This window comes from Megalobrama amblycephala, linkage group LG21 (genome assembly GCF_018812025.1).
Source record: "Megalobrama amblycephala isolate DHTTF-2021 linkage group LG21, ASM1881202v1, whole genome shotgun sequence".
In the NCBI taxonomy this organism is placed as follows: domain Eukaryota; kingdom Metazoa; phylum Chordata; class Actinopteri; order Cypriniformes; family Xenocyprididae; genus Megalobrama; species Megalobrama amblycephala.
This window is the reverse complement of record NC_063064.1, coordinates 24,338,323-24,354,624: the sequence shown is the minus strand read 5'-3', so window position 1 is coordinate 24,354,624 and position 16,302 is coordinate 24,338,323. Positions and strand designations below refer to the sequence as shown.

Here is a 16,302-nt window from a genome sequence, read left to right as displayed (position 1 = left end):
TTTCTCTGTCTCACTTCTGCAATTTCTCATTCATTAGCCCGGCCAAACAAACACTAAAATGCAAAAATGCAAATGACAAAGACACATGCACTAGCACACACAAACAAACCCCATTACCTCACAAAAGGCTAATTTAATTCGAAAATAGGAGTTAATGAACACCAACCTAATTGCCTTTTATCTTCATTAGATGAATGGAAAACTAACTGCGTGTTAAGGGTAAAAACCGCTGTTTTTCTGCATCTAGCACATGATTGCGTTTAGAGCTGGGATTTCAAAGCAAAGGAAAAAACAGAGAGAAAATAGCTTTGTTCCAAAACCCAGTGAGCTGCTACCTAGACAGCATTTAAGGTATAATTAGGTGTACTTCTGAGGCAAAGGATGCAAGCTGGCCTCTGCCTAAGTAAAAATTAAGTATACCTAGTATAAGTATAGAAAGCCAGAGTGCATTGTAAATGGTGCACAAGTGGACAGAAATGTTGATTATATGATACAATACATTATATTGAATGTTGAACAAAAATATCTATGAAATTGTTTAGTCTAATACTTTGAGTACAGAGTACTGTGTTGTTAGTTAGCATCATGCTTATGTCTACAGGACTCAATTGTGAGTTTTCCTGTATGCTTCACTTGGAGTTGCTGCCTGAGTGAAATAGACAGAGAATAAGAGAGAGAGAGAGGCCATGCAAATGCAATAAATCAAATGGATTTGTTAATATCAAGACCAACACAGTGGAATGTCAAGCTCTGTAATTATAACCTGATGTTTCCTGTGAATGGCTGTGACGCTTGTCACTTTGTGAATGTGTGTGAGTGAATATGCAGCTCTTAATGTTACTGTCTTAACCAGGAAATTAAACAGAAATGATTCTGTACCAAATATAGAACGTTTCTCAACTTTCAAAATCTTTTTTAAAATATATGAGGAATAGGTAAAGTCAATAAATGATTAACAAGTGGACAATTGTTAAAGCCGTTTTAATTTTATGTATAAATATGATAAACGATTTTGTGTGAATAATTTATTTTTAGTTAATTGTTGACTTCCCAATTGATTTATATGATTATTAAGTGTCACACTTAGAACGAGATTTTGGTATGAGAAGGAAACCTGGCACAAAATTAGAAACTAATGTGGGGTACACACTGCATGATTTTAGCCCCGATTTTTACTCACCAACGTTTTTTTTTTGTGGAAAACGCTGACAAATGCCAGAAATCAGGAGGCAAATTGGTGCTCATTCACGCGAGTGACACACAAGTACCTTCCTGGGCCTTGAAAGGTGTAATGACTTTGCTGCCAATGAGTGGTTCAGATACCTATTGGATTTCATCAAAAATATCTTAATTTGTGTTCCGAAGACGAATGAAGGACTTATGGGAGTGGAACGACATGAGGGTGAGTAATTAATGACAGAAATTTCTTTTTTGGGTGAACTAACCCTTTAACATGCTAAATATCTGGGCCTGTCTGGACAACCTACAGTCAATGAGAGAACAAGATACAGGGCAAGGGAAAGTCCAGGGGGAGGAGTCACAGACACGCAACAAAACATCAGCAAGCAACCATCCTTTTCTTCATATTCTTTTTTTCCCCTTGCTGCAAATCAGCGCACAGACAACTCAGATTGCAAGCTTCTTGTGGGCATTTTTAACAGAAAGAAATCTAGTCTTGCATGAAAACTCCCCCCCACCGATCCGTCGTGCAATGTGCACAAGCAGCAACTAAATAGAAACATTGAGAATGGTCTGAAAACCACCTGTGACTCTACCGGTTGAGCACTTCGGACAAGCTAAGGAGATGCCTTAAAGGTTCCATACATGATGTGGGATGAAAAGATGTTAATAAGTCTAGCAGATGAGAGGTCCCGGCGGGGATCATTCTGCAGCCGATCAGAGAGGCAGGGCTGCTTAATTTATACCTTAGAGGAAGGTGATCACAGAACAAGTTGCCCTTATGATCCCAACCCGCCTTGGGGGAGAACGAATAGGACTATGCCCTGGGGCCACGACAAGGGGTTGGCAATGGGATTAGGGGTCCATTGAAGGGGAGGGTATCTGCCCCACGGCCAAGCGCCGAGGGGTAAACCACCCACTAGACACCCTGAGAATAATTTCATTGAAGCGGAACATCGCCAGACTCCACCCAACTGCCGGATCAATAAGGAGGAAGAAGAATTCCACGTGCGAGCCACCAAGACACGGATCCTCTGAAAGCCTCCGATTCAGAATGTCATGGTCTGGATTTGGAGAAGAGCTTGAGGATGATATGCCAGTCAGGCTGAAGGAAGCTTTCATTATGTCATAAAAATGTCTCGAGGATTTTTACTACGCTTACCACCTAACAGCTTTATCGAAGCTTAAACTCAACAGCCGTACTCCAACGTTGGTCATACCGCAACAATCATCCACATCCACAAAGATCCACACCCTCTTTTCTCCCTCTCTCTGGCACAAACAGCCTCGTTCAGCATTCAACATGTGTCTCCTCGCGCAACCAATCCACTCAGTCAGCCACTCTGTTGCCATGGCAACCTCTGTGGCATTACGGCAGGACGTGCGCCAGACAGAGCGCCCGCTCTGCATAGCCTACCTCAGATCAATCTCTTCTGTTACTGAGGAAGAACGAGAAAAAGAGTGAGCGAGAGAGAGTGGATAATTAAACAAGGGCCATGATTAGTACCTTCACAACCGCTTCAGCAAATCAAATCAGGGTTTGATTTGCCTAAACAAATCTAAATGCTTTTCTCTCCACCCTGAGCTTCAAAACCATTTTTACTTCTTTTAGAATCTGCTATCCGTAATTTTGCACATCATTCCTAATTGTTTAAAAATCATCTTTCCTTTGGATGATAAACGTGTGCGATGCCAGGGATTTGGAGAATGCGGGCATGAGGAGGTCTGTTTAATACGTATACACACGTGCCAGTCGTCCCTCCCTCACGCCATTGCAGGAAGAGAGATATCTTGTGTTGAGCGGTTATGGGAGGGGTTGGTCTGCATGCTGCTCTAAGATAAGGGGACTGTAAAATTCAATTAACTGAAAAAAAAGGAGACCCCCCCCCCAGCCCTTTATTTCTTCTCTCCCTTTTTGTCTATGTGTTTTGATTGCATACCAAACTCAGCCTTCTTGACCAATCCATTCAAAGTAAATGTGAAAGAGAGAGAGAGAGCGCTCTAAAAAAAGGTTGTTGCACCCAACATGTACTGTCCAATGGATTTCTCACATCTACATCCTCTGGTACATACCACAATGCACCTCTCCAACCCTGTCTTTGCTCTCTTCATTCCAGTGTTATCTCAGTATTACTTTTAGACTATTACAGTATTTATTAAAGGCACAATATGTAAAGTTTCGCTGCTAGAGGTCGCCTATTCAAAACAAAGGCGTAGCTTGATGACGGCAAGATTGAGCACGAAATCTTGGAAGTTGTTGTCTTCACGTCTACAGACAGTGAAAAAGAATCGAGATGGGACTCGGGTAGAATTCATGTTCATGTATGAGATTAGTAACAGTACTGTAGTATGAAGCAGAGCAGGGCCGAGTGATGCTGGAGCTGAACGAGGCCCCTAGAGCGATTGCTAATGAGAAATGAGCGTGACACGCCTCAAGAGCAGCGGAACTTTTATTATGCCACAGTCACTGCTTCCACTTCTTCCGGTCAAGCGTATGTGGGGTAACGCAGCACTATTTTATCATATTAGATAAATTCGAGTGTTGAAAATGATGTTATAACATTACTCTGTGCATTCGCTAGATCGATATTAGAATATCATATTAATAAATGCTGGATGGCTTGTGTTGCTAAATGGCATGCAATTAATTTTAAAACATATTGTATGACAGAGAAAATTCTGTATTATTGTTAATAAAAATAAAGCTGCATCTAATTATACTATGTTAGGCACTTGACAAAATAGTGTTTTTCTCTGAGGCATGGTGAAAACATGCAGTCACAGGAAATCAAGAAAATGAGATTCAAACAATAGGACTAACCGTGTTGAGCTATATAACAATGATCAGTTTTCTGTCTATAAATGTATTCAAACAGTTGTCCCCTTGTCTAATAAAACATATTAATACATTAAAACATCTTTGGTGTTTCCATGGTTTCTACAAAATAAAACTGGAAATTTATTTCCAACACAGGAAGTCATTGATAAGCGACGCACGGACACAGTCCGTTTCCTGGTTAAAATAGCTTTTATTTTTATAATTTCTGTTTTCATTTAGGTTTGAGTAATTTTGTTGTGCTTTTTTTTTTGTCTTTCTTTTTTTTCTTCAAATATTTCTATTTTGCTTTATTTCTTTAGTTCAATTAGATTAGATTAGATTTAATGTCAGTTAACAATCACACTACTCCATCCTCATTTTTCTAGTAGATCATACTACATGCATCATTCTTGAGTCTTTAATGTCTTTACTCTATTCCCAATCCCAGTTATTTTCCTCCACTGACCAATCTGGGCATCATCACCCACTAATCCAGTCACTGCCCCTTCCTCAAGAGGTATTCATCGTGTCCATCTCTCTTTCTTATCTGCGTCTGTACTCTCCTCTCTATCTCTCGCTCTCTTCTGGTTGGAGCATGAGGCTCCGGCAGAGGGTCTATCAGTGCATCCTGCATTACAGCGTAACACGCTGAGTCATTGTGAGGTTTCTATGGAGGAACGGAGAGTAATCAGAGATTAGCCAGCCACCCACAGCTCAGTCTGCCCTCTGTCAGTGGGCTGATTAGGGTGCTTTTCCTCCCTGTGCATCTCTCTCTCTCTGCGCTCCAGCACCACCTGCTTCTATTACTTTCTACTGTTTGCTGTGAGAGTGAGGAAAGATGTCATAATGGTCAAATATGGCTTAAAATAATAGTTTGCCTAAAAATGATTATCATTTACTCACACTCATGTCATTCCAAACCCATAGAAACACAAAAGGAGAGAGTTTGCAGAATGTCCAAGCTGCACTTTTCCCACACAATTAAAACAGGACTGAGCAGATACAATCTCATATATATATATATATATATATATATATATATATATATATATATATATATATATATATACACACACACACACTTTTTTTCTCAGGATAATGTGATGATACTCTAGATATTTAGATGTGATCCAAAAACGCTTTCAAATAAATGCTATTCTTAGAACTTTATATTCATTAAAGCATTCTGAGAGAGAGAGAGAGAGAGAGAGAGAGAGAGAGTGAGAGTGAGAGAAAAAAAGCATCACAGTTTGCGCAAAAATATTAAAGGTGCCCAAGAATGCTTTTTCACAAGATGTAATATAAGTCTAAGGTGTCTCCTGAATGTGTCTGTGAAGTTTCAGCTCAAAATACCCCATAGATTTTTTTAAATTAATTTTTTTAACTGCCTATTTTGGGGCATCATTAACTATGCACTGATTTACACTCTGCGCCGCCTCTCCCTGCTCCCTGCCACACAAGCTGTCGACTATATTACAGCGCATTTACAAAGTTTACACAGTTAATATAACCCTCAAATGGATCTTTACAAGATGTTCGTCATGCACGCTGTATGCATGCTTCGAATTATGTGAGTAAAGTATTTATTTGGATGTTAAAGTTTGAGGCTGTCCTCCGTGGCTAACGGCTAATGCTACACTGTTGGAGAGATTTATAAAGAATGAAGTTGTGTTTATGCATTATACAGACTGCAAGTGTTTAAAAAATGAAAACAGCGACGGCTCTTGTCTCCGTGAATACAGTAAGAAACGATGGTAACTTTAACCACATTTAACAGTACATTAGCAACATGCTAACGAAACATTTAGAAAGACAATTTACAAATATCAGTAAAAATATCATGCTATCATGGATTATGTCAGTTATTATTGCTCCATCTGCCATTTTTCGCTGTTGTTCTTGCTTACCTAGTCTGATGATTCGGCTGTGTGCAGATCCAGACGTTAACTGGCTGCCCTTGTGTAATCCCTTTCATAATGTTGGGAACATGGGCTGGCATTATGCAAATATTGGGGCTGTTACGTAACAGTCGGTGTTATGTTGAGATTCGCCTGTTCTTCGGAGGTCGTTTAAACAAATGAGATTTATATAAGAAGGAGGACACAATGGGGTTTGAGACTCACTGTATGTCTTTTCCATGTACTGAACTCTTGTTATTTAACTATGCCAAGGTAAATTCAATTTTTGAATATAGGGCACCTTTAAGTCGCACAAATGCTTTCAATATTGGTAATAATATGATTTTTTTTTTGAGGATACAATCAGCATATTAGAATGATTTCTGAAGGATAATGTGACACTGAAGGTTGTTGAGTAATGATGCTGACAATCCAGCTTTGCCATCACAGGAATAGATGACATTTTAAAATATATTAAAATTGCAACAATATTTCACAATATTACCGTTTTAATGTACTTTAAAATAAATGTAGCCTTGGTGAGCATTAGAGACTTATTTCAAAAACTTACCATAACCAAAATGTATTTATATTCTAGATTTATTGGTGTATTTATATTTTTTTCAACAGTTAAAAAATGAAAAAGTAGATTATCTTAAAAAGCTCAAACTCTGAGACGTTTCTATGAGGCACAAGAAAAAAGCACCATGATAGTCAAAGGAAAACAAAAAAGATAAAACAAAATCAAATGCATATTACTTCATAAAATATCTCTACGTTAGGAGCAGAACATAATCTTACTCATCATTCACTGACAATCTTTGTATAGTATATATACTTCAGAATATATCACACAAGTAGTATAGACTACTTTGATGGTGCTTTTAGAAGTGCTTCTGATCCTTCACCCCACATTTTCATTGTATGGAAAAAAGCCTGACTTGTGTGCCCTAGCTGAAAGCCAAGTTACATGGGTTTGGATTGAAATCATGGAGAGTAAATGATCATAACCAGCTAAAATGGGACAAGCTAACATGTCTGTCTACAAAGAGCGAAATCTACTGATTGACATTTAGACACTCCCCACAGAAACGATCACTGCAATCCTGTGAGATTTCAATAAGAACATGTAAAAACGTGATTAGATATGGCACATGTGCTCTAATAGAGTAGGGTTTCCCTTTACATCTATCGACAGTCAGCTTTCTACAAAGACTTGCTGTATGCTTGCAGCTTAATTGCTTTAATTTAACAAGCAGCACAAATGTAACCATTTTCTCCTAGTGATAATTTAGGCATTTTTAAAAATTTCTTTTTACTACTGATAAAGCATGAAACTATGTGCATTTCAGGCAATGAGATGAGTATGAAAACACGCTTGACTTGTTTTAAAAATAGACTGTTACTAATCTCACTTATGCAAAGATGCAATCGAGCTGTTTTACACATGCTTGAAAACAGGCATTATCTGACAAACCTGAATTAGTCATAAATACTGATAATAGCATGGCTATTTGTGCCACAAGTCAATATCATAAGAACACAGCGACATTACGCGTGCAATTACTGTGCTAGTTGTGTTTTTTAATGAATTATCTGAAATCCTAATGGAACTCTGAGAATAAATATTCAAACAAATGCATAGCATTGTAACTATATTAGTCGTAATTTCATTTAAACATCATCATTCTTCAGTTCACTCCTCCACAATGCTAGTTTTCATAGCCTCCTCTTTTGTTTGAGAAACTTCATCTTTGCTCGCAAACTCTCCCTCACAAACACACACAAATCTTCAGCCGGCAAGGTGCGTACAAACTCACTTTACAGAGACGCACTGTACGAGTCTGGTGAGGAGAGAAAGGCTTTGATTTACAGGAAGTGCTGAGAGATGCAGCTAGTGTTCAGAAAGCAGCACAACAGCCCTGGAGAGATGGATGAGGGTTGAGAAAGAGAGAGAGAGAGAGAGAGAGAGAGAGAGAGAGAGAGAGCTGACAGAGGACACGCTGTGTTTGTCCGGCCCTGAGGAGTTTAATGGGATGAGATTTGATCTCGCTCCATATGACATTTTTGCTATTTGCGAGATGCCAAAACACTGTATATTTTACCATGCGAAAAGTAGCAGAAGATGAGCGGGTGTGTGTGTTCAGTCAATGTTCCTGAACGGGCTCTTCTTGAATTAATCTTCCACTCTAATGAAACGCAGAGGCCCCGTATGTGAGGTGCAGATGATTTATGGCTCTAAAACAAGGATAAATCAAGAGTTCTGACAGTCCAACTTTAAGAACAATGACACAAGGCATCAATTAGAGAGAAGAAAGAAGAACGCGACATGCTCTCAGACGTGCTGATTAAATAATGCTTTTCCTTCTCCTTTCTTTGGTTCTGTCACATCAGGAGGAGAGAGAAGGAAAAATGAGTGCACTATGGTGCACTTCATTGCTTTGATGGGAGTTTTAAATAAAATCCTGCATTTGTACGCCCTGCGTGGACCTGATTCATCTTGATAAATCCATTTAAGAAACCAGGAGGTGTGAAAAAAGACCTTCGTATTTATGTACTTTTGCAAGAATACTTGTGTTCGATAGCAAAGTAATGGAACTTTCTGAGATGCTAGATATTAAATGGGTGCAGTATGAGTCCTGGTAGCAAGCAGATGATTAAAAGAGCTCATAGGGCATAAATTCCTTAATGTATGTTCTGTTTACAAACTGCCTTGAGTATATATATTGCATAATCTATTTTGGAAGTGCTGCAACAGCTTGCAGGCTCTCTGAACAAGTAAGAGCGTATTGTATTGGGGGGTGATGAATGCCTCAAATCCAGAACAGACTGGGATAAGTTTGTATATTATCTCCATTTTCATCCATGCACTTTATTTCTCTCTCCCCTGTAGGCTCTCAGGCCCGAGAGATGAGATGAGGCAGAAATGAGAGAGAGAGAGAGAGAGAGAGAGAGAGAATATATCACTAAACCTCTAGCCTGAAGCAAATTTTCTCCACATCAGCAGTGTGGCTCTCCAGTACAGCCTGATTGAGAGCATAAGCCATTTGATGCTATAAAAAGGATTTCATAATAGACATATTACCTAAAATAAAATCATTCCAGACATTTATTTTGTGCACGCATACGGAAAGGTTCATAAGGGAGATGTAATTGGATTATAAGGGGTGTACTGTAATTTACAATCTTTTTACTGAAGCCTTTTATAAGTGTTTGATTGTCCAAATCATTAGACTACATTTTATTTAAACCATGGCACTGGCAAAGTCTTAATTCAGATTAACATACTGTAAAATTATCCACAGTTCCATATCATTATATCATGTTATTTCTCCAAAGTTCATAAAGTTGCAATTTACAAAAATTCAAAGAATTTAGTTCACCCAAATTTGAAAATTCAATCATCATTTACTCACCCTCAAGTTGTTCCAAACCTGTATGAATTTCTTTGTTCTGCTGAACACAAAAGAAGTTATTGTGAAGAATACGGTTAACCAAACAGTTGGGGGGGGGGTAATACTATGGAAGTCAATGAGGTCCATCAACTGTTTCTTCAAAATAACTTCTTTTGTGTTCAGCAGAACAAAGAAATTCATACAGGTTTGGAACAACTTGAGGGTGAGAAGATGTTCTACCACAAAGTCTACCACAAAAGAAAAAAACAAAAAACAAAAACAAAAAACAAAACAATACACAAAAAAATCAGATGAATGAATGAGCAGTTGATAGGGACTCTTTCTTACATCAGGTTACATCATTGCAACAATAGATGGAAACAAGTGACTGATGTCATTCAAAAATGCTGAACCTGTTTGTTTAAAGACATGAATTAATTCATGAACGAAACAGGTGAAAGTCCTTATAAACGAGTCAATTCACTCAAATGATTCCTTCCAAAATAAAACAAAATATCTGTGTGCTGCTTATAGACAGAGTTGTTATACACAATTGTTCTCTTTCTTTCTCTCTCACATAGAGAGAGAGAGAAGCTTTAAACATTATATAGAAGAAATTGTCACTTTCAAAGTAGTAATTGGTGGAGTATGATAGTGTTTCAGTTGCAAAAACCTGAAGAATGCAAAACAAAAAACATAACCTATATCTGTGGTATACTGTACGTGTTGTGTGTTTTATCTACATTGCCACCACGGATGTGCATTATTTTTCAAGAATTCAATAATTTGCTGTCAATGTTTCCTAATTAACAGATCGGGTCCAGGATTATGCATAAAATCAATCTTGTCTATCAAACATGCTCATAAAACCTTTAGCAGTGGTTCATACCCCACTGACTGCAAACCTTCCATTGGTTTCATTTACCAAGTGCAGAGTGACCTTTCCCAGCCAGCTATAAAATCAATTTCAGGCTCTAATTCAGAAATATGTTACATGATCATTGTTGGGTGGAATATTAATCAGTAGGTAGAGCTCAGACCTAAGAGCTTACTGAAAAGCAGAGTTTTCTATCTGCATCTAAGGCAGAAGGGTGACAATTGTACTAGTGACATAAGGGAGAGTGGGGTAAGATGTGCCACCCCCTTCATCTAGTAATTTTGTCATGACCATATATTTACTTCCTGCGATTGAGAGATCAGAAAAAATGACCTTCACAATGATAACTGTTGCATGTTGGGGAAAAAAAGACAAATATAATTTAAATTATCATTAAAAAGTAAAACAGTAAAATTATGTAGGTTTTATGCATGTTCAAAAAACAAAATTGCTAAAACTTTAAAATGAAAACTAAAAAAAATAGTAGGGGAGAGTGAGAGATATAGATTCAGTTTACCCCTTAACATGGTTAAATTTAAATTTTTACAGCATTATTATACCAACGTAAGATGGCAGACATCTGTAGCACAGCTTACCCCACTCTCCCCTACTAACCAGTACATTACAGTTGTACCTGCGCTAAGCAGCAACCTGTGAAAGCTACAACTGAGTTTCTTGAATCAATTTCGATGTGGATTTAAAGCACTCCATGTGGTCAAATACAATCAATCCATCATTTCTGAAGCCCAAGCCCCCTTAAGAGCCAGACTGCTCCCTCAATCCATTCACTCGTCTTCTCTCTGTCGAAAGTCGTATCCTAACCCTGGACACTCAAGTCATAAAGCATCTTTATCTTCATCCTGAGGGAAAAAAAAAAAAAAAAAAAAAAAAGCAGGTAGAGGGATGTGGGGTTCCGGTCACACTTAAAGGCTTTAAGTGTTGCCTCAGGCTCAGATGAAGAGAGAGAGAAAGAGGGACGAAAGGCTCCTAAAAATTAGAGAGGGATTGGTCGGAGAGCTTTTGCTCAATCTTGACCAGAACACACATTCTGGATGTGTGTAGTGCACAAAAAGAGGTGATGTAAGAATCTGTGAGTTTGTGTACTGACCTCAGAATTTATACCTCTGTCGACTGAGTTCAAGAAAGTAATAGACGGCCAAAGGCACAAGTCTAGGGAACTGAATCTCCATAGATTACTCGATTTGAGACACCGGGACTCTTAAAGCGGCTGTTGCCTCTGTAAAGGGAATCTCCCAAAAGCCTTGCAGGAAAATGCAATCTCAGTTCTTATTGCTCTGGCCTGCATCTGACAATTCCGACTGGCTTATACACAGACGCACACACATTCCACACATATCCAGATTTTCCCCACTGCTCTAATGGATACACACACCAGACTGACCAGTTCATTTTTTGTGGTTAATTACGGTGTCTTCTGTTGCAGATGTGTCTGATTTTAATTCGCTTTGCTGCTCCGCTGGAGTGTGAAACACTAAAGCCCTGGAGATCAATTACTGAGGGGTATTTACACTACGCAGTGGCAGAGGGGACAGGGACAGGGCTGACATACTTCAGCATGTGTTCACTCTCTCAACCACTGGTCTTTTCCCACTGCGCTCATTACACCGTCAATCAGCTAACAGTCAAAAACATATTGCAGAGAGACAGAATGTCTAATTGCGATTTATATACACTTTAAATGAAAGGAAGGGAACCAACTAAATAACATACAGATTTTAAGGATGCGTAAGATTTTAGAACTAAAGCTCAAATAATGTGCAAATAACATCTTAAAAACAACATGAAAACTTGTTTACTTCCTTATTATACATTCTTGGTCTTATTGTGGATAATTCAACAGTGTGTGAGTGTAAAACACTAAAATCAATCATTTTAAAATCCATATTCTTTTTGAGATTTGGTTAAGATTTTGCATTTAACAGTGTTATTAAATTAGTAGTGTTTTCAAAGATTAACTAAATGAATGCAAGGTAATGCAAAGATAATCTAAATAAAATTAAAAAATATATATATTAAAGTGAGCACAAATTAAATATATAATCAATCAATCAATCAACCAATAAATCTCTATCTTAAATAGAGACGCATTTAAATGTAGCATGAAACCAAAACGGACCTGTTTATTTTCTTAATGTGTGTTCCTGGTGTTAGTGTGCACATTATAAAAAATAAATAAATAAATATAATTTTAAAAAAAATGAACAAAATAAAAAGTAATATTGTCCGATAACATATGTATATATTGTTCATCCGTAGTTTTAACGCCTACTTTTCACCATCCAATCAGTTCCCAAAGAATAAAATCAAGCCCTATTTTTTTTTTTTTTTTAAGTATTTTGCAAATGGCATTTCATGTTAAATACGTTTGACTACGTAGACAAACGAGAGGTCCTACCATACAAACACAATATCAAATCCAAATGGTAAAACTCTCCAGAGACAGGCAAGTTCATCATCCACCTCAGTGCAAATAAAGCGCTACATTTAGTCTGGGAGGGACCAAGAGGACAAAGTGTGTGCAACACGAGACACTTTAGAGTTTTATTTAAAAAGCAGATGGCGCAGCCGAAATGAAGATGAATGAGACTGAAGCCTGGTGTGAGATGAGAACTAATTAGCCTGGCCATCAGAGGGGCTTGCTGAACTGCAGAGGCCCGCGTGAACATACACAAGCCCGGGGTTCCATTAGTCAGCCTAGTCTGGAATAAAACACAGGGACAAGGGCACCAGTGCCCTGCCCCATAGCCAGACTCCCATATCCCTTCCGATGCCTCAGAGGACCACGGGAGGGGAGGGCAACACACTTGATATCCCAGAATGCCCTGTGTCCTTCATTACTTTTTGCTGAGAGACATATGAGGGGAGTTAATGTGAGCTGCGGCAGTCTTTCTTATGATGGATCGTGCATACGCACACATCTTTCTCTCTGTCTATTCACTCTCTCTTTTCTACGCACAATCTAATTTGAGATAAGTCGTAAGAGAACACTAGTGGGAGCGAGAGCAGACTTTATCAGTGCTCTGGGTGGGTATGGGAGGAGATCTAGGAGTAATTGTATTCCTGTATGCTTGCAGGGACTCCTATTAAAACCAATAACCGCTAATGGGGTTACAGCTTAATTTTTTAAGTACCTTGATAACGATTATGAAGCAACCTTTGAACAAGACAGCCAAGTCTGTTTATCTTATGTTGCTGATGCATATTAAAACCATCACTACTGTACATATAACAGGAAAACTGAAGATCTTGAGAAGTCTGAGAGGTAAAGCAGGCAACAATCCAAACAGAAGTTCACGTGAAAACATGTTTGATTGAATCTCGCTCCAGATGGTTTTCCTGATTCCCACTACACATCAATCGCTGATCCCATTCATTACAGAAAAAACTGGATTGTTACATTAATGCTTGTCATGTCAAAAGGGAGGGTTCAACAGAGCGCAACATGTTGCAATTTTATGCCTTTTCGAGAGAGCGTGAAAAAAAGAAAAAACAAAACAGCTATGTCAACAGACAATAGTGGAAAAGCTTTTTCAGCAAAAAATGTTCCCACTGTCTCTGGGCGTTCGGTTTTACTGGAAATGTGGTATTCTCGGCACACAGCGAGTTTCTGGATGACACATTAACACCTGGCGGTAACGACAGCTAAAATGAGGACATGACATTGATTATAACCCTGCTGACTTCGACACTTACATCAACCGTCGAATCACAAAACCACAGTTGAAAGCAGCACATTTCGACGAAATAAAACACAACAGTACATGCAAGCAGACAGAAAAGATTGATTCATGCAGTAAAAAAGGGACAAGTCAGATACAAAAATGTAAAAAATTATTTTATCTTACTCCTTTTCTACCAATAAGATGAAGGTGATGGTGCTGCAGCCAGTGCCCCTATGTAGTCTGTGTATTTCCACTTAAGAAAAAGAAAAATTGGCTCCACACTGATGCAGAATTGCTGGTGTCAAATCAGGAATGGTTAACATTAGTGGGCAGGCTAAACCAAAAGACTGTAAAAATATCTTAATATTTACAGAAGTTATCTACACTGGAAGTTGTATCACTGGAGGTGATAGACACCATATTCCTATTTTTTGTCACACTGCACAGTCACATAACAATTTCACCTGTCTGAAATAAGATTTATTATTATACATAAGCATTACAATTTGAATAAAATAATCCAAAGTGAGAGTGAAGACTTTTTGTAAAGTAGAGACTGCGTGTTTTTGTGACATATCAGGATACAAATTTGTATATTGACATTGATATGACATAGGTATTACAAGGAGAGGGTGACTTATGAGGACATTACCTCATGTCCCCATTTTTCAAAAGGCTTATAAATCATACAGAATTAGTTTTTTTGAGAAAGCAAAAATGTGCACAGGTTTCTGTGATGGTTAGGTTTAGGTGTAGGCTTGGTGTAGGGCGTGTGTTCGTTGTGTGTGTGTACCTGTGTGTGTGTGTGTGTTCGTTCATATATATAGTATATATTTCCGAATGTTAATGATGGACTTTCACTCTATGGGGGGAAAAAAAAAAGTTGTTTTATTACATTAAATTTTTTATGTAGAGTCAGAGCGGAATCATTTTTCTTTTACAACACAGATGCTGAATTAAATTACTTTGAATATTAAAATATGTTCTCAAACCTAGGAGTAAGACTTGTAAATAAAGACTATGTTTGTTTGTGGGCAGCTTATAAAGTAATAGTCAGTTAAATCATTGTTCAGTGGAAACACAAAAACACACAGCATCAGCCAGCCGAGCAACAACACCAACACTGGGTAGAAAAAGAATATTTGTAGTTAGAAGCAGTCTGAAGCCTTTGCCGAACCTATATCACACTATAACACCTGTCGCCTTTATGACCAGCAGCTTAAGAAGCTGGAAAAAACATGTTTGCTATCGTTTCCCTTTTGCTAGGCATTTATAGAGGCCTTGAGGGACTGTTATGAGCCATTCAAATAAGCAAGTGGCCTGATCTGGACCTACTATTGAACATTAGTAGCTATAAGGAAGCAATAAATAAATAAATTAAATAAAAAGAGTGATGCATGATTGAGAGAAGGCAACACAGACAATAACCCAAACAGAAAAGACATTCAGAACGCAGGTCTGGTAGACCAGGGTTAGTGAGCAAACTTAATGCAGTTAATAGCGAAGAAAGAAAATGAAAGCAGATAGTGGAGAGAAATGCTATTCCTCTCTTTTTTAACTGTGATTTTACCGTGGTTGCAGTCTTTCAGAACAGGTCTTTGTGGACTCGGGTTGAGCACTTGTGTTGGTTCATCTGTGGAATTAGGACATGGGACAAGACATAGTGAGAGCCACTCTCACACATAAACCCATCTCTGTTCTCCATAAATTAGACTTATACTTCCTAGCAGGGCCTAAAATGAACACTCGCCAAGCGGCAAATGAAATAAAAATTGGCGTTGGGGAGTGTATGAAACCATGTCAATTGCCAGTTGGCCGGTAACATTTTTATGAATTCTAACAATGCCATGTTGTGAGAACGGGAATGTGAACGATGCCCAGACAGCTGACATCAGCACAAAAGTGTACGCCTTGCACATTTAAATATTCAAGCGCAAGAAGACACTAAGGGAATTTCGCAGCCTAATATTTCTGCTGCTCTCTGTTTTTAATGTTAATCAAAGGTGCACTATGTAACTTTTTTTTAATGAACAAAATTTTAATAATGAGTCAATATACCATTAATCTTTCTTCCAAAATGTGTTTTTGTCTCATACTAATTCACTATGGTAATACCGTTATAAGTGTTTATATTTTAGACCGGGCAGGTTGATTTTCTCAGGAAATTGAGTACTTGATTCACTCTCCCATGCATGTCTCATCACATCCATAAATAGAGAAAAGTTGCTCCAGCTACTTTGACGAATGTGGCAGTGGCATAGGTTGTCACAACGAGCGAGTAAGGTTGACATGGAGCATGCTAAATATCGAACCTCGCGGATCACCTGCCCAACACAGGAGCTTCTAATTGCCAAAAGAGAATGAGAAAGAACCCGTAATAAAACAAGAATCAAAAATTGGCTTGGTTTTTGGGAGATGGTGAGAACAACTGAGGGATTTGAAATGTTGTAAA

General features: G+C 38.2%; 1 protein-coding gene across 8 annotated transcripts in view; it reads right to left on the bottom strand.

Annotated features, from left to right (window-relative positions):
- Positions 1 to 16,302, bottom strand: part of diaph3 (diaphanous-related formin 3) — a 333,418-nt gene that overhangs the window by 48,919 nt on the left and 268,197 nt on the right. For 6 of the 8 annotated variants that reach the window (XR_007182073.1, XM_048171944.1, XM_048171946.1 and 3 more), the window contains one exon: positions 15,421 to 15,483. The exons of 1 other annotated variant lie outside the window; for it this stretch is intronic. Coding sequence is in view for 6 of the 7 variants with exons in the window: in XM_048171944.1 (XP_048027901.1) it covers positions 15,421 to 15,483 (63 nt within the window). In the remaining variant the exon portion in view is untranslated. Of the gene's footprint in view, positions 1 to 9,809; positions 11,028 to 15,420; positions 15,484 to 16,302 lie in introns of those variants that run through there. One more of the 8 variants, XM_048171952.1, reaches the window with a different exon arrangement.